Below are 25,437 nucleotides of genomic sequence, written 5' to 3' on the forward strand. Positions count from 1 at the left end.
ATTAAAGTAAATTGTACCTCTTGGTTGGAATTGCAGGGGCAAATGGAGCAGATATAGGGCAAGTTGATATTAAGAGAAGGAAACGAACACTAATATATTAGCAGGCGATTGGCGTTGGAAAAGTCTTAACGAGAACTAGTTATTTTAGTAGTATGATATTTTTAAGGCCTTTGGGGAATTAAGAAAATTCTTCGGGGAATAAATTCTCGAGGGAATCTAGATTTTTTTGAAAATTCTCCGGGGAATAAATTTTAACAGAATACATTTTTTTGAAAGTTCTCCTCCATCTCATCTGTTCTTTCTGCCACTTCATCTTCTCGCCACCTCATCATCTTCTCCGGCGAAGGTCGCCAACCGGCCAATTTTCCGGCCGGCGACCTTCAAACAACAAAAAGGAAAAGTTTTTTTTTCTCTCTTCCTCTCTCTCTAACACTCCGGCGAAGGGAGACCTTCGTCGGAGGTCTGGTCTGTCCATGAACAGTTTTTTATTTTTAAGAAACTTTGTAAGTTACCATGGTATTTTGTTTATATAAAAGTTCCTAATCAGAATGTTTAAAAAAACTAGTATCTAATTTATTTATAAATTACTAATTTGAGTTCGATTAGATTTAAGAAACCCCTAATACTATATAAAGAGATGTATTAGTTCTTCAATTCATAAAGTTTTTATCAATAAAATTAAGTATCTGGTTAAATCTTTGAATTCTACAAGTCTTAAGAGGGATATCTAAATTTTATTTTTTCTTAGTTTTAAAAAGTTTAGATCGTATATCTAAAATCTTTTGGGAGGTGAGACTAAAGAAGAAGCAGAGCAAATCGAAAAGGAAGAAAAATGGAAAGCCTAAGAGAAGACCTCATCAATCTTCTATCCTTGGGTATGTCTGATTTTGTTTGTTTTATCTTTGTCTTCATTAATTTTGTGTTCTTACTAATGATGAGAAGTAATGGTCAGTAATTGATAATGTGTTCTTTTATATTGACTCTGATGGATTTTGTGCTGTTTTCGTATGTAACTTGAGTTTTCCTGAGTTTAGATACTGGATTTGTGAATTGATATGACTTGTATAAAAACAAATAGTCAGGGGTTTTATACTGGGTGCTATCTTTAGGGTTTAGGGTTTAGGATTTTTAGGGTTGTTCTTGAGTCTTGCATTGGAGATACTCTTAGGTTGGAACCAGCTAGAGAGAGAATCTTGACGCCCTAAGCGTTAGCAATTATCGAATATTGTTTCCACTTTAGATACCCACGTCCAACAGGTATCGGGTTTTGTTCTTGGCGAAGGCTCCACGAACCTACCCCAAAGGGCACTAGCAATTATGTTGCTTTTAGTTCTTTTTAGTGAGGGGAAATTGACAACAACTATCAATGGTTGATAAACTGATAATGTAATACTTAGACTCAATCTTATTGTAGTTATATACTTATGTGGTAATGCTATTGCCGTTATTTAATTTGATATACTAAACTCGAGTTCTTTTGTGTCATTTAAATCTTGATTATAAGAATTAACATATGCATATGTGAAAACTACTTTTGATTAATGTCCCACCAGCTTGTCGGTTGTTGGCCGAGTAGCCTTACTATTTAGTCCTATGGATTCTTGTTTCAGTATTCTATCACATTCAATGATACGGGTCTTAATATAACATTCTGTTCCTTCTCCTTAATGTTGTGATTACTTTTGTTCTAATTATTTCAGATTTATTGTTACTGTCTAGGGGATGAAAAGGAGGTAACGAAAGGGACAGGTCTTGGTCTGTCCAACAAGAAGAACGAAAATTTTGGGGAATGGTATTCTGAGGTATCGTGGCTCATTGCATGTTTAGACAGCAAAGGCTTTAACTCTCGCTGCTTTTTTTTTGTAGTTCGTATTTAATTTATATCCTTCAGTTGTCTCCTTGTAAGATTTCGACTGCATAATGCAAGCTTCCTCATTTGTGCAGGTTGTTGTCAGAGGCGAAATGATTGAATATTATGACATATCCGGTTGTTATATTCTGAGGCCATGGACAATGTCTATTTGGGAAATCATGCAGGTATGAGATCTTCTAACGAAACTAAATGTTACTTATTCCATCGAGAAGATAGAGACGAGCTTGTTTACGCTTTAGCTTACACTAACTTTGACTAGATGATACATTTTAACAACAATGAGCCAATGGTTTGCTCATTTATGATTTAGTAGATGTGGGTGTGATACTGGTTCTTGTTGTTCATATGGTATTAAGTTTCCAGTATTTGTCACGTGCGCAGGCCTTCTTTGATGCAGAAATAAAGAAGATGAAAATCAAGAACTGCTACTTCCCTGTTTTTGTGTCCCAAGGTGTTCTACAAAAGGAAAAGGATCACATTGAAGGTTTTGCTCCAGAGGTGGGAACTTACAGGCTTGTTAAGTGTTTCATCATTGGTATCTCTTGTTACTGGAAATCCCTTTCATAGTCGTACTCGTGTACTTTTTTTTCAGGTTGCTTGGGTTACGAAGTCTGGAGATACTGACTTAGAGGTTCCAATTGCAATCCGTCCTACAAGTGAGACCGTCATGTATCCCTACTTTTCGAAATGGATTAGGGGACATCGTGACTTGCCTTTGAGGCTTAACCAATGGTGCAATGTTGTTCGTTGGGAGTTTAGCAATCCTACTCCCTTCATCAGGTATTCAGTTTTCCTAATATAACCCTTTTGGGTATTTTCTTCATTATGATTTTGTCAGGAGTATCAATTTAAAGCTGTTAATAGTTCGGGTAGTAATGTATGACAAAAGCGACTTTTGGATTTTGTACTACGAGTTCACTTTTTCTATGAGTGCAGGAGTCGTGAGTTTCTCTGGCAAGAAGGGCATACAGCTTTTGCGACAAAGTCAGAAGCAGATAAAGAGGTATTGTTACACTATACTTGAACTCTTTAGTATGCCCATGCTTTCCTTTATGGTTATGTTCCTTAAGGTTTCTTACCAAAACAGTCTCAAAATGGTAAGAGATTCAGATCAAATGCACATATATCATACGTAAAGAACTAATAAATTGATCTTGCTCGATTGGTCCAACGCACAATTAACCCGAAACTGTAAACAGGCTCATGGCCTTTGGCAAACTTTTTTGCATTAGTCTGATTCAATAGCCCTAATATGGACGATGGATCCTTATTTTACTAACCCATCCAGGGTAATTACCATATTTACGCGCCATTCCTGGTGCTTGTCCTACCTCTAGCCCCTGTAGACATGATATGTTCTTTTTAACCATCTGTGATGAAATATTTTTCTTTTTGTTGAAATACTGTAATTCTTCTACCATATGAAATAGTCAAATAGCATGAATATATGTATAACAGGTTCTTGAAATATTGGAGCTCTATCGAAGGATATATGAAGAATTTTTGGCGGTGCCAGTTGTAAAGGGGACTAAAAGTAAGATGGAAAAGTTTGCCGGTGGCCTTTACACAACAACTGTTGAGGTGAAAATGTGTTGCCTGCATTGTCTATCTTGTACATGCAATGTTCTATATATCCGTAAAGACTTTTCATCAGTTTCGACTTTATGTACTTCCCTTTTTTTTCCTTTTGCTAGGCTTTTATTCCAAACACTGGTCGTGGCATACAAGGTGCAACCTCACATTGCCTTGGTCAAAAATTTGCAGAAATGTTCGAGATAAACTTTGATAATGAGAAAAGAGAAAAGGAACTAGTTTGGCAAAATTCCTGGGGATACAGCACACGCACGGTAATGTTCTCCATGTGTTATTTGCTTGAGGAATGTTGTTCACTTTTCTGATAGACATTGCTTAGATTGTCGTCAATATTTTTTTTGAAAACTAGATTCAATTAAACCAAGAAAAAACTATACAGGGAAGAAAAGACGTGAGCAGAAAAAAGGTTGCTTTAGTTATGAGACAATTTACATAACCCAAGCCTCCCAATTCCTAACTACATCCACAAAAGAAGAGAATTTAAAATTCGTGGAACCACTAATCCAATAGTGTATTGTTCCTTTTACATCTTCCACATCAACCGACGAGAAAGAATTTGATTCCTTAAATATTTTATCGTTACGATCCTTCCATAGACTCCAAACTATTGCGACCGGCACCAGATCCCATATTTCCTTTTTGATGCGTGGCTTCCAGATTGTGGTCAATATTGTACCAGCTTATATAATAGCAATTCATTTTGAAAGCCTCTTCTTCTTTTGCAGATTGGGGTTATGGTAATGGTTCACGGAGATGACAAAGGATTAGTGTTGCCACCAAAAGTAGCATCGATCCAAGTCATTGTGATCCCTGTGCCTTTCAAAGATGCTGATACTCGAGCCATCTTTGATGCTTGCTCGTCAACTGTGGAGAAGTTAAACGAAGCTGGCTTACGTGCGGAGGCTGATATGAGAGACAATTACTCACCTGGTTGGAAATACTCTCACTGGGAATTGAAGGGTGTTCCTTTAAGGATTGAGATAGGCCCAAAAGATATAACTAATAATCAGGTAAACTATGAATCCTGCAATTGTTCTTAAAAATGTTTTGCGAGCATGAATAAATGAAAAATGAGTAATGTTTGATTAATTAACAGGTACGTGTTGTTCGTCGTGACAATGGTTCGAAAGTTAATATACCAACTTCCAACTTGGTCGAGCAAATTAAAGAAGTATTAGACAATATCCAACAAAGTCTTTTTGATGCTGCCAAGCAAAAACGAGATGCCAGTCTTAAGATTGCTAAGACATGGGAAGAATTTGTAACTGCTCTAAATGAGAAGAAAATGATCTTAGCTCCTTGGTGTGATGAGGAGGTACTATTTCATTGCTATATAACCAACTTCCTTCAAATTTTACTGCATTCTACTTTGAATTAGTACTTCATTCGGGTAGAGATTTCGGTTTGTTCCTTTCGGGGTATAAAAACTTGTCCATTTTCCTACACAGTTTTTCTTTTGTCTCTATGATTCCCAAATCTTTGTATGTTGTATCCATTTGCTCATTATTTCCAATACTTCTTCTCTTCGATATTGCAGGAAGTTGAGAAAGATGTGAAAGCACGCACAAAGGGTGAGATGGGAGCAGCCAAGACTTTGTGTACTCCATTTGATCAGCCTGAACTTCCGGAGGGTAAATTTCTCTATACCTTTCGAAAATTTTTGCTTCCCTTCCCTTTCTTATATACATACTTTCGAAAAATGGATCTTTTGTGTCGTTTGTTCTCTTGGATTTGATTGCGTCTAATTCAGGGAAATTGCTCTTTTCAGGGACTTTATGCTTTGCTTCAGGGAAGCCCGCAACAAAGTGGACATATTGGGGCAGAAGCTACTAATTGTAGCCTACATATTGTCTTCACAAACAAAACCAACAACTATAACTTCTCAATTTTGAAACTTTTCGCAATGCTTTTTTTTTTTATTGTGAACACGCTCAATTTGAATGAAAGAAGTTGAATTCTCGACGGAAGTCGGATTTTTATCACAGTGGCATTGTTGTAGAAAACCATGAGTATAGAAGGCAAACGATTGAGATTCAGCAAAGTCAAATTCGAATAGTGAGAAAATAGCAAACCCTAGATAAATAACAATAGCTAAAACCCATTACTCCTTAATAAGTTGAAACAAGAAGATAACATGAAAACAAATTAGAAAGTACTCCCAACCAAACACTAGACACCAAGAACCATACAACTACCCAAGAGATAGAAAGCTATTTTGAACTTTCACCATAAACTGCAATCCGATCCATTATCTTGGCCAGAACATCTTTCGAGTCCCCGAGTAGTTTAATACTTCGATTCAACTTTCGACGTTTTGTCGCCACTGAAGGGGATTCCTCTAGCATCATTTCAATACCACCACCACCACCACTTTTACCACCCATCATCTCATTCACAATCTCCTCTTCCATCTCTTTGTTTATTAAACTATGTATCTCAAAACGCAGGTGTAATGCCAAATTGTCGACTAACCTTCTTCGAACAATCTCCCAGTAAGCTATCAATCTCATTTTCATGTCAAATGCCTATTGAACTAATGCACTATCCTGCAAATGGCCAAATTCAACATTACCTATCATCTTCAACTTCATCTTTTTCGGTTTCGACTTGTCATTCATATACTCAATGAATTTCTGTTGTTCCAACATCAATATATCACATGTCTCTATGTACTGAGGATTACAACTATAGTCTGTCATTTTCTCCATCTCAATTATCTCCATCACTCTGCTTATGGATTTCTTCCGTACCTTAGACATCAGATTATGAGCGGCCGATCTCATCAAAGATTGAAGCTGTGGGTAGTTTTCGGACTTCATAACCAACACACGAACAAACACATTTTCGACATAGCTCCAGACCTTTTTAGCAAATTCAATAGGAGTTCCCGCTACTTCACTTACTTTTCTCTCCAGGAGTGTTAGAAAAGCCGAACGAGAAAGGAATTTAGGAAGATGAATCCCTTTTGCTTCCTCTAACACTTTGATTTCTTCCACTAAAAACCTATCCTTACTCTTCTCAGAAGACTTCGACTCCAGCTCTTTAGAGTAACTATCGAGCATCTCAGATAAGCGAGCAGTACAATGCATCTTCGATTCATCTGGAAATTCTTTGTACTCCCCACTGATAAGAATGTTTCTCAAACTCTCCTTAGCCGATCCAAGAACACACATAAAAGCGGTCATAGCATCGGCTATACTAGAAAGATTTCTAGGCATATTATCGAGCTCTGATACATTTTGGTTCAGTTTCTCTGATATCTTCCTCACAATATCAGGTAAGAACTTAGCTATACTAGTTGCCTGAATTTGAACTAATCTTTCAGCTAAAACAGGAACACCACAATAGACTTATCAATTTTAGACAGAAGTGGGTGAGACTGAAATAACCTACTTTCTTCCAATCTTGCATCTTCATAGCTCTCATCGCCGATACGGTTTCTCACACAAACATAACCAAGACCAATGTTAACATCATCAGCTGTAACTTTTTCAAGTAACCCTTCTGGCGACTTATCGACTTTAGTAACCACAGCCAAAGTTCTCTCACCAGTTTTATCAACTTTCTGAAACATTCTAATCGACTCACAGGTAGAGAAATCGACAGTAGCAGTTAACACATTGAGAATTATACTTTCTTTAGGGCTAATATACTTCATGATAATGGTACTAACTTGTTCATATATGTCTTCTGGCTGACCATGAACAGGAACTCGAGTAATACCGGGCAAATCAACCATGGTTAAATCAGGAACTCCATTCTTATTAACAACAAGAGTAAGCGGAGTGTCGGAAATACACTTACCTTTTCCCGCAATCTCTTTGGTTGCAGAGCAAATAGCTTCAGAAATATTAGCCTCATCAGTAGGCACTACTTTTCCAAGATATTCCAACTGCAATTTAGGTTGAGGAGACGAGTGATTTTGTAGGCGCATAATGAGCGGTACGCGAGTACATATTCCTTGACCACGTGGAAGACTAATACCAGCTAATGACTCAAGAACACTCGACTTCCCAGAGGATTGATCACCAACTACAACAATTGTGGGTAGTTGAATTCCTTCACTCATGACTTGAAGGTGACGAAGTTTATCGACAGCGTCAAGTAAAGGACGAACACGATCGTTGTAGTTGGAGTCTTGGAGATAATAGGTGGAATAGAATTTTGTTGATGAGTTCCTTTTTTTACTACTTTTGGGGTCCTAAGACTGTAGTTGTTGTTGTCATTATTATGGGTCTCTCACCCACATACCCGACACAAGCACCAAACCGGCGATATCAAGGAGCCGACCCATGCAACCCATGCAAACAAGATCTCCTCCATGATCTTAACCAACTTAGATTTGGTAAATATCTTTTGTATCTTGGTAAATATCTTTTGTATCCTTAGTTGTACTTATCTTTGTTAACCTATATATAGTTTCAATTGTAACCCTAATAACTTACAGAGAAATATCATTGAGTTTACTCATTTACTTTGGTTTCACTTTCTCTCCCTCTATCTCTCTCTGTCGACCGAACTACTCTCTCTCTCTCTCCATTCCTCTCGGTTCTATCATAATCAAAGTGGGTTAATCCACTTCACATGGTATCAGAGCCATTTCTCTCATTTTTTTTTCAATGACAACTCCAGAAGATATCACCTCTGAATCAATTATGCAAGCTCCTAACCGAGTTCTATCTCCTTATGATGTTCATCCTTCCGACTCACCAACTACGGTGATGATAACGCCTCTACTTAGTGGAGATAACTATCCGTCTTGGTCTCGAGGTATGACCAAAGCTTTACGAGCTAAAGACAAGCTCGGCTTTGTCAATGGAACCATTCCAAAACCAACCAATCCAAACGACCTCCACTCGTGGGAACGTTGTAACGATTTGGTGGTTAGTTGGATCACAAATTCCATTGCTCCCGATCTCCGTCAATCTGTCCTTTATGATGATGTTGCCTCAGACATATGGAAAAATTTATACGATAGGTTTTATCAAACGAACGCTCCAAAAGTGTTTCAACTTAAAAGAGCGATTTCGTCACTTAAACAAGAAACTTCCGATGTCTCTTCTTATTTTACTCGTCTTAAGTCTCTTCAAGACGAGTTATTGTCTTTAATGGCTATTGATCCGTGTATTTGTAGTCATGGCAAATCGATCCTCGATCGAACTAACCAGGATCGTGCCATGGAATTCCTCCAAGGTCTTCACGACCGGTTCTCGGCTATTCGAAGTCAGGTATTGCTTATGGATCCTTTTCCATCACTTTTGAAGATCCACTCTCTTGTTAAACAAGAAGAGATTCAACAAAACATCGTGAACTCTTCCGTCATTGATGTTGAATCGGCTTCTTTAGCCGTCGGTCATAACAACTCTCGGTTTGGAAACCGTGTGGACTCCTTTGATAAACCTCGTCCGAAACGACCTCGTCCATTCTGTGATTTTTGCAAACTTCATGGTCACCTTCAACAGACTTGTTACAAGTTACATGGTTACCCACCAAAGACCAAAACCGGTCCATTGGCAGCCACGGTTTCCTCCATTGCTCCTGACGCAGGGGTGCCTGCAGCAACAACCATGTCACTTGATCAATACAAATACCTATTGACACTCCTGGACCAGCAAAGAAATACTCAAATGTCACTGTCTACAGGCACCTCCACTATGCAAGACCCGGCGGTCAACATGACAGGTACGTCTTCTCCTTTGTTCGCTACTTGGGTTGTTGACTCGGGGGCGGCTAAAAACATTTGTTCCGATCTTTCTTATTTTTCATCCTACTCATTGGCTCCCGACAATTATTTTGTTCGACTACCCGATGGTACTCGAGTAAGAGTTCACAATATAGGTTCAATTAAATTCACTCCTACATTGTTTCTCCGTAATGTTCTTCATATACCCTCTTTTAAATTTAACCTCATCTCCGTTTCCGAAACTACTAAATCACTTAATTGTGAAGTAATTTTTCGATCTTCTCATTGTGTCTTTCAGGACCTACGGAGGACAAGGACGATTGGACTTGGTGAATGTCACGAAGGACTATACTTACTTCGCACGGAACCTAGGATCTTTTCAATTTCTAGTTCTATTAGTAGTAATAATATTAGTTCTTTTGATTTATGGCATTGGAGGTTAGGTCACCCTTCGGTTTCTCGTTATAAGTATTTTATTTCCCGTATTCCTTGTATGCGTTCTACTATTATGAATAATAATAAAGTTCCGTGTGTAATTTGTCCACAATCCAAACAAACACGATTACCCTTCCCACTTAGCACATCTAAATCCACTCACCCATTTCAACTTATCCACGCGGACGTGTGGGGACCATTTTCGACTCCTTCCACGTCCGGGTGTCGCTATTTCCTCACCTTAATCGATGATTTTTCTAGGTGTACATGGATATATTTAATGCATAATAAATCGGACACTACAAATTGGATCACACATTTTTTTAATTACGTAACGACCCAATTCAATAAAAGAATCCATTCTATTTCTTCGGGGAATGGTAATACTCTATTTCCTCAAATTCAAATATTTCGTTCCGATAATGGAACGGAATTTATGAACAAGGAACTACAAAATTGGTTTTCCACTCAAGGAATATTACACCAACGTAGTTGCACTTACACTCCGCAACAAAATGGTGTCGTTGAGCGTAAGCACCGACACATTTTAGAAGTTGCAAGATCCCTCCGACTTCAAGCAAGTCTTCCATTATCCTTTTGGGGTGAATGCGTCTTAACGGCCATCTATTTAATTAATAAATTACCAACACCGGTTCTTAATGGTCTTTCTCCACATGAGAAATTACTTGGATCACCACCTACCTTCTCTAACTTTCGGGTATTTGGTTGTCTGTGTTTTGTACGAACACCAAAACCCGCTACCAAAATGGATCCTCGTGCCAATCCGGCAATTTTTTTAGGTTACCCACATGGACAAAAAGGGTTCAAATTGTTTGACTTACGATCCCGCCGTATGGTCATCTCTCGTGATGTGGTCTTTCACGAATCCACGTTTCCAATGTCATCTAATCCTTGTAACACACAAGAACTACAACGTCCCTTCATTTCTATAGAAGATGATGGCACATTCAACTTTCCAACAGTCCATCCTTCGGCCTTACCAGTCACTGGGGTGCCCACAGAGAGTTCCTCTTTGACACGACCACTCACTGGAGTGCCGATAAGAACTGACCAGACCTCAGGGCCGTCATCACCTGTGGTGCCCTCAGCCATTTTAGCTGACTCAGACGATCGTTCTGCAGACACCGCAACCCCGGTCCTCCCATCACTTCCCACTGATTCTATAGGCACCTCGGCCAGTTCTTCGAATCGTGCTTCCCAACCGATCGAGAATCCCTCTGTGATTCCTATTTCCGACGAATCTTTGGTCACCACTGACCCAATTCCAGTCACCGAGGAAGTGGACACAACTCGTCCCTCTAGAATCCGGCGTCCACCTCCTCATTTGGACGATTATGTATGTGCCACTCCGACTTTCCCATTCTCCAATTCAAACTCTGATATTCCTTATCCTTTATCACATTCTCTTTCCGATAAATTCTTATCTTCGGATCACAAAATCTTCCTTGCCTCAGTCCTTTCGGAAAATGAACCCTCATCATTTTCTCAGGCCATGAAATTCCCACATTGGAAAGAGGCTATGACCAGAGAAATTGAGGCCTTGGAATCAAACAATACATGGTCACTTGTCCCTCTCCCTATGAACAAACGTCCCATAGGTTGTAAATGGGTTTACAAGATAAAATTTAAACCCGATGGCTCGATCGAACGTTACAAAGCCAGGCTAGTCGCCAAAGGCTATACGCAAATAGAAGGGCTAGATTATCATGACACATTCGCTCCGGTTGCTAAATTAGTAACAGTTCGTGTTCTCCTCTCCATTGCAGCCATCAAAAATTGGTCTCTTCATCAACTAGATGTTAATAACGCCTTTCTTCAAGGCGACTTAAATGAGGAAGTATACATGAAATTACCTCCGGGTTATTCCAACAAGGGGGAGACACGTGTTTGTCGCCTGAATAAATCAATATACGGCCTCAAACAAGCGTCTAGGCAATGGTTCTCTAAATTTTCTTCAGTTCTTTTACAAAAAGGATTTAAACAGTCCCTATCAGACTATTCCCTTTTCTCTTACTTCAAAGCAGACATAATTATTCATGTACTGGTCTATGTGGACGACATTATTATCACAGGTAATAATGAAATGGCCATTTCCAAGCTTAAATCCTTTCTTGGGGATACATTTTCCCTTAAAAATCTTGGTTTTCTTAAGTATTTCTTAGGAATAGAAGTTTCCCGCTCTTCTTCAGGCATTTTTCTTTGTCAGAGAAAATATGCCCTTGACATTCTTCAGGATTCGGGTCTGACTGCAGCCCGGCCTTCTTCATTTCCCATGGAACAAAAACTCCGTCTCAAATCAACGGATGGAATCAATATTCCAGATCCGACTCCATTTAGAAGACTAATGGGTCGCTTAATTTATCTTACAGTTACACGACCTGATATTTCATTTGCGGTCAATAACTTAAGCCAATTTATGCAGCAACCAACCACTGCTCACTTAGAAGCTGCTAACCGAGTCCTACGTTACATTAAAGGAACTTTGGATCACGGTATTTTTCTCTCCGCAACCAGCTCACTCCATGTTTCTGGCTATTGTGATTCAGATTGGGCTGGTTGCCCTTCCTCTCGTCGTTCAACGACAGGTTACTTCACGATGCTTGGATCAAGTCCATTATCGTGGAAATCAAAGAAACAACATACTATAGCACGCTCCTCCGCAGAAGCAGAATACCGTGCTTTGGCAACTCTTACTTGTGAGCTACAATGGCTCAAATATCTTCTTAAAGACCTCGGAGTCGATCATCCTTCTCCTATGACGGTCCACTGTGACAATCGAGCAGCCCTTCACATAGCCGACAATCCAGTATTCCACGAACGAACGAAGCACATTGAAATAGATTGTCATCTGGTACGGGAAAAGCTCAAAACCAACCTTATTGTAACAAAGTTTACACCGACAACGGATCAACTTGCAGATATATTCACCAAACCTTTAGGAGCTGATGCGTTTTCGAAGATTATTGGCAAGTTGGGCGTCCTTTCTATTTCCGCTCCAACTTGAGGGGGAGTATTATGGGTCTCTCACCCACATACCCGACACAAGCACCAAACCGGCGATATCAAGGAGCCGACCCATGCAACCCATGCAAACAAGATCTCCTCCATGATCTTAACCAACTTAGATTTGGTAAATATCTTTTGTATCTTGGTAAATATCTTTTGTATCCTTAGTTGTACTTATCTTTGTTAACCTATATATAGTTTCAATTGTAACCCTAATAACTTACAGAGAAATATCATTGAGTTTACTCATTTACTTTGGTTTCACTTTCTCTCCCTCTATCTCTCTCTGTCGACCGAACTACTCTCTCTCTCTCTCCATTCCTCTCGGTTCTATCATAATCAAAGTGGGTTAATCCACTTCACAGTCATTGTTGTTAGAGGTTATAATCTGCTGAGTTTTATCACCACTTGGGTCAGTTTTTCTGCGTTTCGCTCCTCTGCCTCTTAGAGTAGCCATTGAGAACTAGAGATCAAAGAAAGAGAACTGAAGAGAAGAGAAGTTGCTAGGATGGGTTTTCATATTTCCAACCTTAGAGTTGAAATTTGTAGTGGGGTTGGGGAAGTCAAAGAGTTAAGTATAGAATTGAAGAGTCACGCCATGTTCAATGTAAAGAATGCGTTCCAATCTTTCAAGAAAAGAATGCAAAGAGGCAAGTGGTCCCCCATGAGTTTTGGGGCATGTCGGATACAATTGAGGTTTGGTATCTAAGAGCATCTCCAATGGGACACTCTAATAAACACTCTAAAAATCTAGTTGTCAAGTGTCAAATAAAGATTCTTTTTCCTAGTGTCAATATAGAGACTACATTTGTTTGGTCTCCAATGGAGATCTCTAAAATCTCTTACTTAATACACATGTCCCTCTTCAATTCAATAGATAAAAAGTAGTTGAAAAACAACGTTTTCTATTGGTTGAAATAATAAAGTAACACTTAGAGAGTCTCAAGTAGACACTCTCATTTTAGAGATTCTCTCTCTAGACACTCTATAATAAATGTGTCAAACTCATAATAGAGTGTGTAACAAAGTGTTCCATTGGAGATGATTTTTTAACAAAAACTCTAAAAAGTCATATGTGGCACTCTAAGTGTTAGAGATTGAGTGTCCCATTGGAGATGCTCTAAGAGCATCTCCAATGCAACACTTAAGAACGCTAGACTTCCCCGAGGATTGATCGCCAACTACGACAATTGTTGGTAGTTGAATTCCTTCACTCATGACTTGAAGGTGGCGAAGTTTATCGACAACGTCAAGTAAAGGACGAACACGATCGTTGTAGTTGGAGATAAGAGGTGGAATAAAATTTTGTTGATGAGTTCCTTTTTTTTTACTCCAAGGAGACAAAAACATCGTAACCATGTAATTGTTGGATTGTAATTCTCGTTTCTCTCAAAAAAAAAAAAAGGTTAGACGCTAATCCGGCTGGGCTCAGACTGACAGTGTCTGAGGCCCAAAACACGGCCTCGAACTGGGCCTAGTCCGTGGCTAGTCGGACTAGACAATTGACTACTTTCGGATTGGACCTAGTCCGATGTCATGCTTTAGGCCTCGGACAGGTGAGTCCAAGAGCCTATAGATGTCGGGCTTTGACCAATGTCAGAACCTTCTTGGCTCTGAGTACAAGAGTTACCGAAATCTATTACGGAGTAGATTTTATTTTAAGTAGATAAATGTTGGAGATTTTATTTTTAAGTAGATAAATCTTGGGGATTTTGTTAACCAAAAAGTGATGAACATTTGAAGATTATTTCAACACCATCTTAGTAATATAAATAAGCCCATCACATCGGAAACCTAGAGAGAAATTATATAGAAAGCTTGATCCAAAACAAAATTGTTGTTTTGTTTTGGAAGAAGATATGGAGAGGCAAGTTGGTAAGAAGATGATAACTGTAGCTATGTTTTTTATGGTAGTACTTGTTATGCTAGCCCTGTTCAATCAACAAGCTTCGGCAATAGACATGAAAAGTTTGGACAAGAAAACTTTGTGTAAACTCAAATGTATCAGCCGATGTGGCACATGTAAGGCCAGGGCCGGTCCTGAGATTTTGGAGGCCCGAAGCGAGTTTTAAAAATGGGGCCTATACACGTTTTACAAGAAAAAAAATTTGTACATCAGAACTTTTTGTGCTTTCTTTGCACATAATGTGAGATTTAAACATGAAACTTGTGTTCACAATTAATTTGCACTCTGAATTGAATGATTTGGTTGAGTTACTCGTAAATCGGCATGGGTTCGTGGAGAGCCCTTGTCGGTCTATGAACAACCTCACAATTAAGTGGTTCAGCGAATTCAGAATTCGGTGAATCAGTATATTGTTTAGTATTTTTTTAAACCGAAAAAATATATATTAGATAATGATTCTCCAAAAAAAATCAATAAGTTTCAACCTTCTTTTTTGTGTTTAAGGGGATAGTGTTGATTGCGGTTTGATTATGATTGTGGCCCTGGAGGTTTTATAATGGTTGTAGTTGTGGTGTTGAGGTTTAGTAATGGTAGTAGTCGTGGTTGTGATGGTGGTGGTAGTGGAGCTACAATGGTAGAGGTTTAGTGATTGTGGTGGTGGTAGTGTAGGTTTAGTAATCGTTGTGGTAGTAGAAGTGTCAACCGAAGAATTTTTTTTTCTAAATCTACAGTTTAATGGTGGTGGTGATGATAGAGATAGTGGTAGAGGTTTAATAACCGTGGGTGTAGTAGTGGAGGTACAATGTGGAGGTTTAGTAGTTGTGGTGGTGGTAGAAATCAACTAAAGTAGAAAAGAAAAAGGGAGATTTTGACATACACCCCCACTATTGTAACAATATTAGGACTACACCCCCGTTTTTTAAAAACTTTTGATTTACACCCCCACGTGGATGGAAACCGTCAACTTGGGATTAAGTAAAACGTGTGCCAAAGACACATGTGAATAAAGACAAAAATACCCTCGTTAAATTTCAATTTTCAACTTAAGCCCATCTTCTTCTTTCCTTAATCATCTCTAATCACCTCCATCACCACAACCACCTTCATCGACCGACCACCAATGTCATCGTCATCTTCTCCGACCACTACCAACATCGTCTTCTTCATCTTCATCGCCCACTACTATTAATGGCATATGAACAACTATCTTCAGGGAAATCTTTTAAATCTCCAAAAGTAAGAACTTCATACCCAATACTTCCTTGTTCCCACTCTCTAACAAATCTTTGAACCTAAGTTTCATCCAAATGAAATCCAACTCAGATCAACAGGTATAATTTCATCCACTCTCCAAAAATTCTTTAAAACTTCTAATTGTATCCATCACCCAAATACCACAAGCTTAATGGATTTTGATTTCGATTGAAGCTAGAGAGATAAAGTTAGAGAAACAAGTAGTTCCTTACTAGATTTTGATTTTGAGTTCAAACCGAGTGTATGATTTCATTTCAGGATCGGTTTGATTACAAAAATTGGATTTGTAAGGTTTTATATTTATTTCAACTAACTGCTTCACCATGGTCTTCTTATTGATGCAGTCGATTCGTTAGGGTTCTGGAGCGAAAAGAGAAAATTGTTCTTCGGGGACTAGAGGTGATCAATCTCCATTTGATCACGTAAATGTTCTTCGAGGACTTGGGGGGGGGGGGTAGTGGAGCAAGACTTTCGCGGACTCTTGAGAGTCCGCGAAAGTCTGAGGCATTCAAATCCAGACATTTGAGAGTCCACGAAAGTCTGAGGCATTCAAATCCAGACATTTGAGAGTCTACGAAAGTCTGAGGCATTCAAATCCAGACATTTGAGAGTCTATGAAAGTCCGAGGCATTCGATTGTAGACAAAATATGTTTCAGACTTTGGTGGACTTCATAGTTTGATGAATTTGTGAAGGATTTGGGACAAATTTGGAAGCCAAAATGTCTTTCAAAAAACAAGAGACATTTGAAGTCCATCATGTGATCAAAAAACAATAATAATATTAAAATAATAAATGTCTACCAAATGTCCATCAATGTCCACAAATATTCACAGATGTTTACGAAAGTCGAAAAATATATTTTTGAAATGTTAATATAAATATATTATTTCATGTGATTAAACAATAATAATAATATTAAAATAATAAATGTCTACCAAATGTCCATCAATGTCCACAAATATTCACAGATGTCTACGAAAGTCGAAAAATATATTTTTGAAATGTTAGTATAAACATATTATTTCATGTGATTAAACAATAATAATAATATTAAAATAGTAAATGTCTACCAAATGTCCATCAATGTCCACAATATTTACAGATGTCTACGAAAGTCGAAAAATATATTTTTGAAATGTTAGTATAAATATATTATTTCATGTAATTAAAAAATAATAATAATATTAAAATAATAAATATCTACCAAATGTCCATCAATGTCCACAAATATTCACAGATGTTTACGAAAGTCGAAAAATATATTTTTGAAATGTTAGTATTAATATATTATTTCATGTGATTAAATAATAATAATAATATTAAAATAATAAATGTCTACCAAATGTCCATCAATGTCCACAAATATTCATAGATGTCTACAAAAGTCGAATAATATATTTTTGATTAGCACAAATATAATATGCATTACACATTTTGTCAATGGACTCAAGATCTTAAAATGTCCCCAGGACATTTTGTCTATGGATCAAATGTCTTGAAATGTCTATAAAGACATTTTGTCTACAAACTCTCAATGTCTTGAAAATGTCTATGAACACATGTTGTCTATAATAACTCATCCGAAATGTCTTGAAATGTCTACGGGACATTTTGTCTATGAAAGTCCCGCTCCACTACCCCCCTAACGAATGTGGCGGCGGCGGTGGTGATGTTGAATCTAGGGTGGAAAAAAGAGGAAATTTCATGTGGAATCAACCATGGTGGTGCCGGTTAATGGTACTAGCATCCTCAAATATGTTCGATTTAGTAATGGGATCAATTATCACAAACTGAGATCAATGGCATTGAAAATCCATGTGATTGCCCTCAAACAATAAAAGCAACAGTTGAATCAATGGCACCACTCAAATAGGTGATACCCATATCTCCATTAAATATCATTGTTGTTTGTACAGAAGCTTTTGAGCTTGGATATGAAGCTCGTGAGATGCCTTATAAACACATTTATCATACAGATTGTACACTCCCATGACTTTTTTAAAGATTGGGAAGAGAAGAGTGATGGAGGATTGAGAGAAAGAGCTGAGAAAATTTTGGGTCGATAAAGATAATAGTTTAGAGAGAGAAACTTTACAGGGGAAAAACCGTCCTGGTTGGCACGTGTGTTTCTCACACACTCAACTTAACCACGAAATAACAGTTTCCGTCCACGTGGGGGTATAAATCAAAAGTTTTAAAAAAACGGGGGTGTAGTCCTAATATTGATATAATAGTGGGGGTGTAGGTCAAAATCTCCCAAAGAAAAATTAATAAGAAAAAAACTGCTTATGCTTGAGATCGAACATGGGTTGTTTGGACTGCTTAAAATGTTTTGTACCAATTGAGCTGATGTTAATTTCTTGTCATGTTTGATCATTGTTTGTGTAAAGATACAAAAATTGGGGCCCCTTCGATTCTTAATTTTCTACCTTTCGTGAGGCCCTTTGGCCTTGGGAGCCCGAAGCGAGGCTTTGCTCGCTTGCCCCTCAAGGCCGGCCCTGTGTAAGGCCCTTCTTTATCTATCTACTTTGGTATTATTCAATGTCAGAAAAACTTTTACACAAAATTTGGTTCTAAAACTAGTTTTTTTTTTTCGATTATTATGATCATACTAACACATTTTCTCAAACTTGGTGATTTGCAGCGGTGTATTGTCCATACAGATGCATCTACAAATGCGATCGCGAAATTAACTAATATTTAATACTTTCGAAAGAAAGATGTATTTGCAGCTAATGTGTAATTTCATCGCTGAAGTTGTCGTTTATCAGTTTTTTCACTTAAATAAATTATCGTCCTTGGGGAAAATCTGAAGATTGATTTCTTTTATTCTTTCGTTTGTGCTCTCTTCCAATTACTTTAGGGGCACCACATATCTAAATAGCACATTGTATATCAATATTTTTTTTGTTGAACCATTGTATATCAACATGGTCTGGTTGGAAAACAAATAAGATGAAGGGTGCGTTCGTAGGGGCCTCCTTAAATTATTGTAGGGGTCTCCTTCTATAGGCGTTTCCGTACAGAGAATAGCATTTTGCGTTAGGCGCCCCCAAGCACCCCCTTCTTCTTCAGTAACTTTCTCTCTCTACTTTTTCTTTCAATCTATAATCTTCTAACCAACAAAGAGTAAACCGTCAACAATTGGTAGCCCAAGTGGTTCCAAGGTGTTGGCATAAACTCCAGATAGTCATTGAAGTCCCAAGTTCGAATCTCAGATAATGTGGAGTCTTTAGTTATTTGAATTGAGATTATTAGGGTATCGAGCTTATTACATATTTGGCCGAGTGGTGAAGCTCTTGCTTCACTACCTCGAGGTCAGGGTTCGAGGCACATGGGGGTTTCTGGCTTCCCTTAGAAAAAGCCTGCTGACCATACAAAAAAAAATAGTGTAGTTGGACTTTAGGCCATAGTTTAGTTGGGTTATAAGCCCGATCCTGTAAGGGTTTGAATGGGCGGTTATCGAGCTTATTACATATTTGATGTATGAATGCCAAATGTATTGACTATCGTTGACCGTAATCAATTTCAAAAAAAAAAAAAAGAGTAAAACTTAGAAATCTATCAAAACGATTAATCCAACTAGAAGATCTATCATCTTTTGATCTCTTGGTTTTGAAATCTTCATCTTTTTGCAAGATGAGTGGTTTTGCAAGCGCATAATGAGTGATACACGAGTACATATTCCTTGACCACGAGGGAGACTAATACTTGCTAATGACTCAAGAACGCTAGACTTCCCCGTGGATTGATCGGGGACTACAACAATTGTTGGTAGTTGAATTCCTTCACTCGTGACTTGAAGGTGGCGAAGTTTATTGACAACGCCAAGTAAAGGACGAACATCATCGTTGTAGTTGGAGATAAGAGGTGGAATAGAATTTTGTTGATGAGTTCTTTGTTTTTACTATTTTTGGGGTCATTAGACTGTAGTTGTTGTTGTCATTATTGTTAGGGGTTCTTGACTTTTATCTTGATTTTAGTTAAACGTACCAGTTAAAAGTAGAAAGAATTTAAGATTTTTATTCATCATCAAAATAATGTATAAAATCAAAATTTGGCTCCCCCTAATGACTAGACTAGTAGTGATCGGGTCTACCAAGATGGATACTTGGGTGAGACATTATGCCTATGCAACGACTATGGTGGAGAGTTAGTTTCACCAGAGCGAGGTCGAGCAGTCTGAGGCTAGGTGTTAGATACTCATAGACCTACACGTTATTTGGACGGATAAATACATGTCGCAAACTCTTAAGTTATTTTTCAGCCTAACTCAAGTGAAAAAAAGGGGGTCAGGCATCAAGGTGAGAGAAAAGACCGAAAATCCGACTGTGGAAGATATAATTTTTTTCAGCTAAATGTCTTGTGTTTCATTGGAGCCGAAACAATCCGAGGGCCAAATATAGATCGTTTTCGGACATAGTGGGGAATTGGGGGGCTTCATTTCATCGATGTAATCTCGTTGGTGTAGGGTTTTGTTTTTTGCTTGTTGTTTCTTTGTTTTTTCCTTCTTTTTTTGTCGCTCTTGCCGATTTGGCTTGTACATATTTTGTCCCTCTTTTCGTTATAATTCAATCACCCTATTCAAAAAAAAAAAAGACTGAAAATCCGACATCAGATATGTTCACCAAGTCCGATGGATATGAACGTCTCAAAACAATAATACTAAAGAAAAATGTTATTTGACCCAAAAATATAGTGGACCACAACCTGAAAGCTGATGTAGCGAATTATGCCGAGCCTAAATTAGCGTGATAACCCCCTTCAACCCGCCTAACTCCATACTTCTATTTTATTTTTTTTTATTTTTTTTGTTGAGGGGCCTAACTCCATACTGGACTAGTTTTGTTATTCTTTCGGGGGATCTTATTTATAGTGCCACCGTCAACGACACCAGTTCCGTCGTCGTTTCTTCCTCCACCATTGAAACAACACCGCCGACGGTCATTGCTACCACCATTGCCGATGTCGATTCAGAGAGAAACTAGTTAAAACTAATGAAAGAAAGCAGAAGATAAAGAAAAGCTTCGAAGTGTTGGATTAGGGTTTTGTTTGAAATTTTATTTGATTTGAAATCTTTCAAATTGGGAAAGATGAGTTTTTGGTATCGAATTAGGCATTTAAGATTAGAATCCATATCTCATCAGTTCAAAAGAAGATGGTATTCTCAACTTTCCTCTTCTTACTTCATTGCTGGAGCTGGACGAGTAACCACTTCAAGTGGTAATAACCCTAAGAGTTCTATCATCTCTTGGAGACCGAATCATCTTGACAATGGTCTTAGGTTTTTTGCTGCTCCAGTTCAGGTATTATCCCCCCTTTATTTTTTTTACTTCTATCTTATCTTGATTTTAGTTTGAATCCTCATATAGTCATATTGTTTGTTTATATTGTCAATTGATTGAATTTCAGGCTAAACCTAAACCAGAAACAAAAGATTTCAATGGACCTCGGCTTAATAATCAAATTACCGGCGAATTCGTTAGGCTTGTTGGCGAAGAAGGTGTTTATTTTAATCCATTTTTGTAGTGAGAATCGTTGTTTGTTAATTATATCAAGTTGTTGAATTATCTTTTGTTAAATTCATTCACAATGCTTTAACTTTTGGGGGGAGGTTTTAGATGTTTGAAATGCTTGAAGGGTTCAAGAACCACCATATGGTTCGTGATTTAGTATATGTGATGGATTAATGTAATCATTTACGTTGATTTGTAGGGCATACGGTTGTTTCAAGGCGTGAGGCGTTGGATCGCGCAAGGAAGCTAAAGCTTGATTTGGTTGAGGTACATTGGTGTAACATCATCGCTTTCATACTCATTAACATAAATATACAAATTTTCGGTATTGAATTTTCCATACAAGTGGTGTTTCTACCTTTTGAGATTCGGCGTCAAGGAGCTGCTGAAGTTTTCTGGCTTTGATGTCCCTTGATTAACATAAATTGCTTTTCAAGATAATGTGTCAAAATTTCACTGGTATCGGAAAATTTCATGATGCCTTGTCACATGAAGACAAGATAAGTTTATAACTTATACTTGGGCTCCCTGAAGCATTAGTTTCATATTTTTCAGGTTCAACGAACTGCAAACCCACCTGTTTGTAAAATTATGGACTTCCATAGAGAAAAGTACAAAAAACAAGTACAGGAGAAAGAGCGCACAAAGGGCAAGGTAAAATATTTTATGTTTTAACTCTTTTCGGTCTTGTGGAGTAACGTGCGTATAGATAGGACTGTCGAAACAACCCATTCTTGGAGTTACATGAGAAAAGAAATTCGATGACTTTGTTATGCACATATTAGGTATTCCACAAGCTGATAGGTACTAAGGCGTCTAAGTGTTGAAGATATCGTACATAAACTGTGGGAAGGATTTGTCTGTTCGGCCCCTCATGCACATCTTTTCATCCTCAACTAAAATTACTAGAGAAGTAGAGTAGAGAAATCTTTGTAAAGATTACAGCTAAACGTATTATCACTTGAATATGTTGTTTTTAGTGTAAATTGTCTTATTTGATTAGGAATCAGATAGTTCACGTGTGGTGTAAGCATCAATATTTTCAGTCTTAACATACTTAACGGTACTGAAATTTTTTTTGCAGTCAGAATTGACACTGCGCAAAGGAGATTGCAAGGAAGTTCGTTTTTCAGGAAAAACGGTAAGTCACAGTTATTCCGTTCTCATCAAGCATCTCTATGGTTCTTTCACATAAATAATTGTGGATCTGTTGTATAATTCATCTGTTGAACTTATGTGAGTTTAATAAATTCCAACCAGGAGGTAAACTGCCTAAGTGGATAGGTTGAGGAAACATGGTTTCACTTAGACACTAGTCGTTGGAGGCTAGATTTTATAGTTGTTAAATAAATTTTGCCCTATCCTATCCATGCGACAACGAGGATCATGTGCTTATGGAATAATAGAATTGCATAAACACGTCTTTGAATCATATGGTTGTCCTAAGTTTTTCTCGTTAGCCTCAAAAGTTGGCTTTGCTGGGTTTCTACTTTTATTTTATGCCATGACTCGTACCTTTAGCATATTATCTTCCATGGGATGTCTGTGCGTCAATCTACTAGAGGTTACATATGCACGACCATTACTTCAATAAATCTCGCTCTCTCAATGTTATCTTTTGGTAAAGGTCACTACTCTAGCTTGTAGATTTTACATAATAGCCCTTGATAGTTGGGAGCCTCAACTATCTTGTACCTTGCAACCAAGATATGTTTTATAATATTATTACAAAATGCTGCTGTTTCCAGGAACAAAAAGACCTTCAAATGAAAGCAGATACAGCAAAAAGATTGATGGAAAAAGGTTATCGGGTGAAGGTACCTCTCTCCCCCTCTCGTGATGCATTCTTCTCTCTCAGATTATGCATTCTTCGACAAACTTATGTTTAGTAGTCTCTTATTGCTGACTTTGATTTGGTCATGGTGGTTCACTTTTTTTCAAATTGGGATTTTTTAATCACTCTTCCAACATATTTCCCTTTTTTATAAAAGTATTGCCACTTTGATAAATTCTTTGTTCTGCATCTCGTATGGCTACTGTATATCCCCCACCCATGTTTGGTTCTAAACAAACTAACAAACTACAGTCTGATAAAAGAATCTCAGATACTTATTTGTCAGATACAGAACACAACTTCTCTATCGACACATATATTTTCTTATCCTAATGTCCTATATATTATTATGTTACTTTTATTTCTGGACCAACTCCGCTATACTGTATGCAAACTAACCTAGAGTGATAATTGATGGTCCAAAACGATTTTGTGCAAGTATAATTAAAATGTATACTCTAAATCTGAACTTCTTTCAAAATAGAATCTCAAATTTATTTAGTTTTAGTAACAAATCTCAAATTATGGGAATGAGAAGGATTCGACACGGCAAAAAATTAAAAATTTAAGAAGCCATCTTAAGTAAGATGCTGTGGAAAATCAAGTTCTTGGAAGCCGAAGATTTTATGCTTTACATATGCTTTATGGTCGAGTCTAATTTGTATATTTTCCTGATTGATATAGTGCATGGCCATGGGCACAGAGGATCAAGATTTAGGGGGATTCATAGCTCGTCTATCCGCTTTGGTAACTAATGAACCTTTACTTTGTCTTCCTGTTCATATTTGTGTTCATTTAGCCAACATGACATAGCAATCACAGGTGAGCCTGTTCATTCAGGGGAATACATATTATTTCTTTCTTTATGGAAATTGGAAGCACGTTCTTTTTTGCAGATAGAGGATGTTGCTATCATAGAAAGTGGTCCAAGAGTGGAGAAGAAGCAGGCGTATATAATAGTCAGGCACGTCAAGTTTGGACCTTCAAAGAATGGGCCTGCCAAGAAAGTTGCCAAGGTTTCAGAACCAACAAAGGCTGAACAAGGGGCTACGTCTTCAACAGCCAACAACAATGTGAATTATGTCCAAACTTCCGACCAGATCGAAGAGAGTTCAATACCTACAGAGTCTGATTCAGAACTGGAAGACGACGAAGTTCCTAACCGCCCAGATTTATCCGTTGCTTCTTTGGAACGTACAGATAAAAATCTTGAGAAAAGTAGAATGGGTTGGTCAGCTTTTGGTGCAAACAACGATGATTTCGAAAAAATATTTGATGTGAATAATAATGGTAATGGAAAAACCATAAATTCAGCTTATCCTCAACAAGTGCTCCTGACAGTGACAACAAAAGTACCACCTTCTCCTTTGATAGAGCCTAAAGTGTTCGCAAAAGTCCCAGGAAATTTTACGCAGCAAAAGCCTGATTTTGGCAGACCCCTTGCAGGTGTACCACCATTTAGGGTACAGCCACCACCATCGACGGAACAAAATCAGCAGTTAGGAAATCGCAGCTCCACTTACAGACCACAATTAAGGCAGCCTCCTCCTCCCCCAGCCAGAGGAAATGATGAAGCTCTAAAACAAGGACAAGGTCGACTAGGAACTCCAACTCCGCCATCCCCAAGTTACGGCATTTTCAGTGCCCCAAAAGCTCCTGTTAACCCTCCACCTCGTAGCAGTAACACACAAAATTCAGCGACAGAAGCATACCGACAAAAACAGAAAACAGAGAGTGGGCAAAGGCCAGAAACCGAGGAAAAGAAGTGGGGTATATTCAGTTCAACAACTAGAGAGAGTAGGGAGGGATGATGAGTCGATAGCTTGAACCGCCTTCTTTATCTATCGTTTTGTTCCGGAGAAGATGAAGATTACCTAAGCTGATCAGGCAATTGCAGTACTTACTGGCTACTGGTCTTCCTTCCTCTTTCACCTATTGGGAGATCATTTTGCTGAAGCATCTAATATTATTACTTGTGATTTTATTGGATTGAGAATAAGATTTATTTAGAGAAGGTAAACCAGAGAGATGAGAAATTTTGATCAAATAATTTATAGGATAGTGAAAATTTTCTCCTTGGGGTTTTCTTGCTAGTACTTTGTTCCTTGTTAGGTCATTTTTTATGGGATGCCATTTTCTCCATGAGAAATGCTAAATGTACAACTAAATCATTACGTATAAGTTGACAGTTTTCTAATCTTCATTTCCAATTGTATGTCTTATTTCTTCATCAAAAAATATTCAAAATCAACACTAGAAGTGTCTCCTATAGAAAATTTGCAACCTACTCTTCATTTGTTACTTGAGGAAATGA

At 37.9% G+C, this 25,437-nt stretch overlaps 2 protein-coding genes, 1 long non-coding RNA gene and 1 pseudogene across 3 annotated transcripts; 3 read left to right on the forward strand and 1 right to left on the reverse strand.

The window, feature by feature from the left end:
- The first annotated feature begins 275 nt into the window (after nucleotides 1-275).
- Nucleotides 276-5,448, forward strand: LOC147534823 (proline--tRNA ligase, cytoplasmic-like). The gene is made up of 13 exons (XM_086649290.1): nucleotides 276-503; nucleotides 749-875; nucleotides 1,720-1,802; nucleotides 1,945-2,037; nucleotides 2,255-2,371; nucleotides 2,466-2,653; nucleotides 2,810-2,876; nucleotides 3,332-3,454; nucleotides 3,568-3,720; nucleotides 4,192-4,476; nucleotides 4,563-4,781; nucleotides 5,004-5,097; nucleotides 5,235-5,448. Exons 2-13 carry the CDS (start codon nucleotides 833-835, stop codon nucleotides 5,297-5,299), a joined length of 1,530 nt encoding a protein of 509 aa, XP_086505416.1. The 5' UTR covers nucleotides 276-503; nucleotides 749-832; the 3' UTR covers nucleotides 5,300-5,448.
- A 228-nt stretch (nucleotides 5,449-5,676) lies between these two features.
- LOC147534824 (dynamin-related protein 4C pseudogene) lies at nucleotides 5,677-13,961 on the reverse strand (annotated as a pseudogene).
- On the forward strand, nucleotides 7,691-9,696 carry LOC147534825 (uncharacterized). The gene is made up of 2 exons (XR_015228389.1): nucleotides 7,691-7,811; nucleotides 9,448-9,696. It is a non-coding gene; the product is annotated as an uncharacterized LOC147534825 (long non-coding RNA).
- Nucleotides 13,962-20,371: 6,410 nt separating the features above from the next.
- Nucleotides 20,372-25,333, forward strand: LOC147534826 (translation initiation factor 3 (IF-3) family protein). Its single transcript, XM_086647107.1, has 9 exons — nucleotides 20,372-20,544; nucleotides 20,593-21,079; nucleotides 21,186-21,276; nucleotides 21,489-21,556; nucleotides 21,845-21,943; nucleotides 22,374-22,430; nucleotides 23,038-23,106; nucleotides 23,808-23,870; nucleotides 24,020-25,333. The coding sequence occupies exons 2-9, from the start codon at nucleotides 20,867-20,869 to the stop codon at nucleotides 24,932-24,934; spliced, it is 1,575 nt and encodes a 524-aa protein (XP_086503233.1). The 5' UTR covers nucleotides 20,372-20,544; nucleotides 20,593-20,866; the 3' UTR covers nucleotides 24,935-25,333.
- The last annotated feature ends 104 nt before the right edge of the window (nucleotides 25,334-25,437 follow it).

The sequence above is a fragment of the Eschscholzia californica genome, unplaced genomic scaffold (assembly GCF_041429995.1).
Source record: "Eschscholzia californica isolate CP2 unplaced genomic scaffold, dmEscCali1.0.p SCAF_6, whole genome shotgun sequence".
In the NCBI taxonomy this organism is placed as follows: domain Eukaryota; kingdom Viridiplantae; phylum Streptophyta; class Magnoliopsida; order Ranunculales; family Papaveraceae; genus Eschscholzia; species Eschscholzia californica.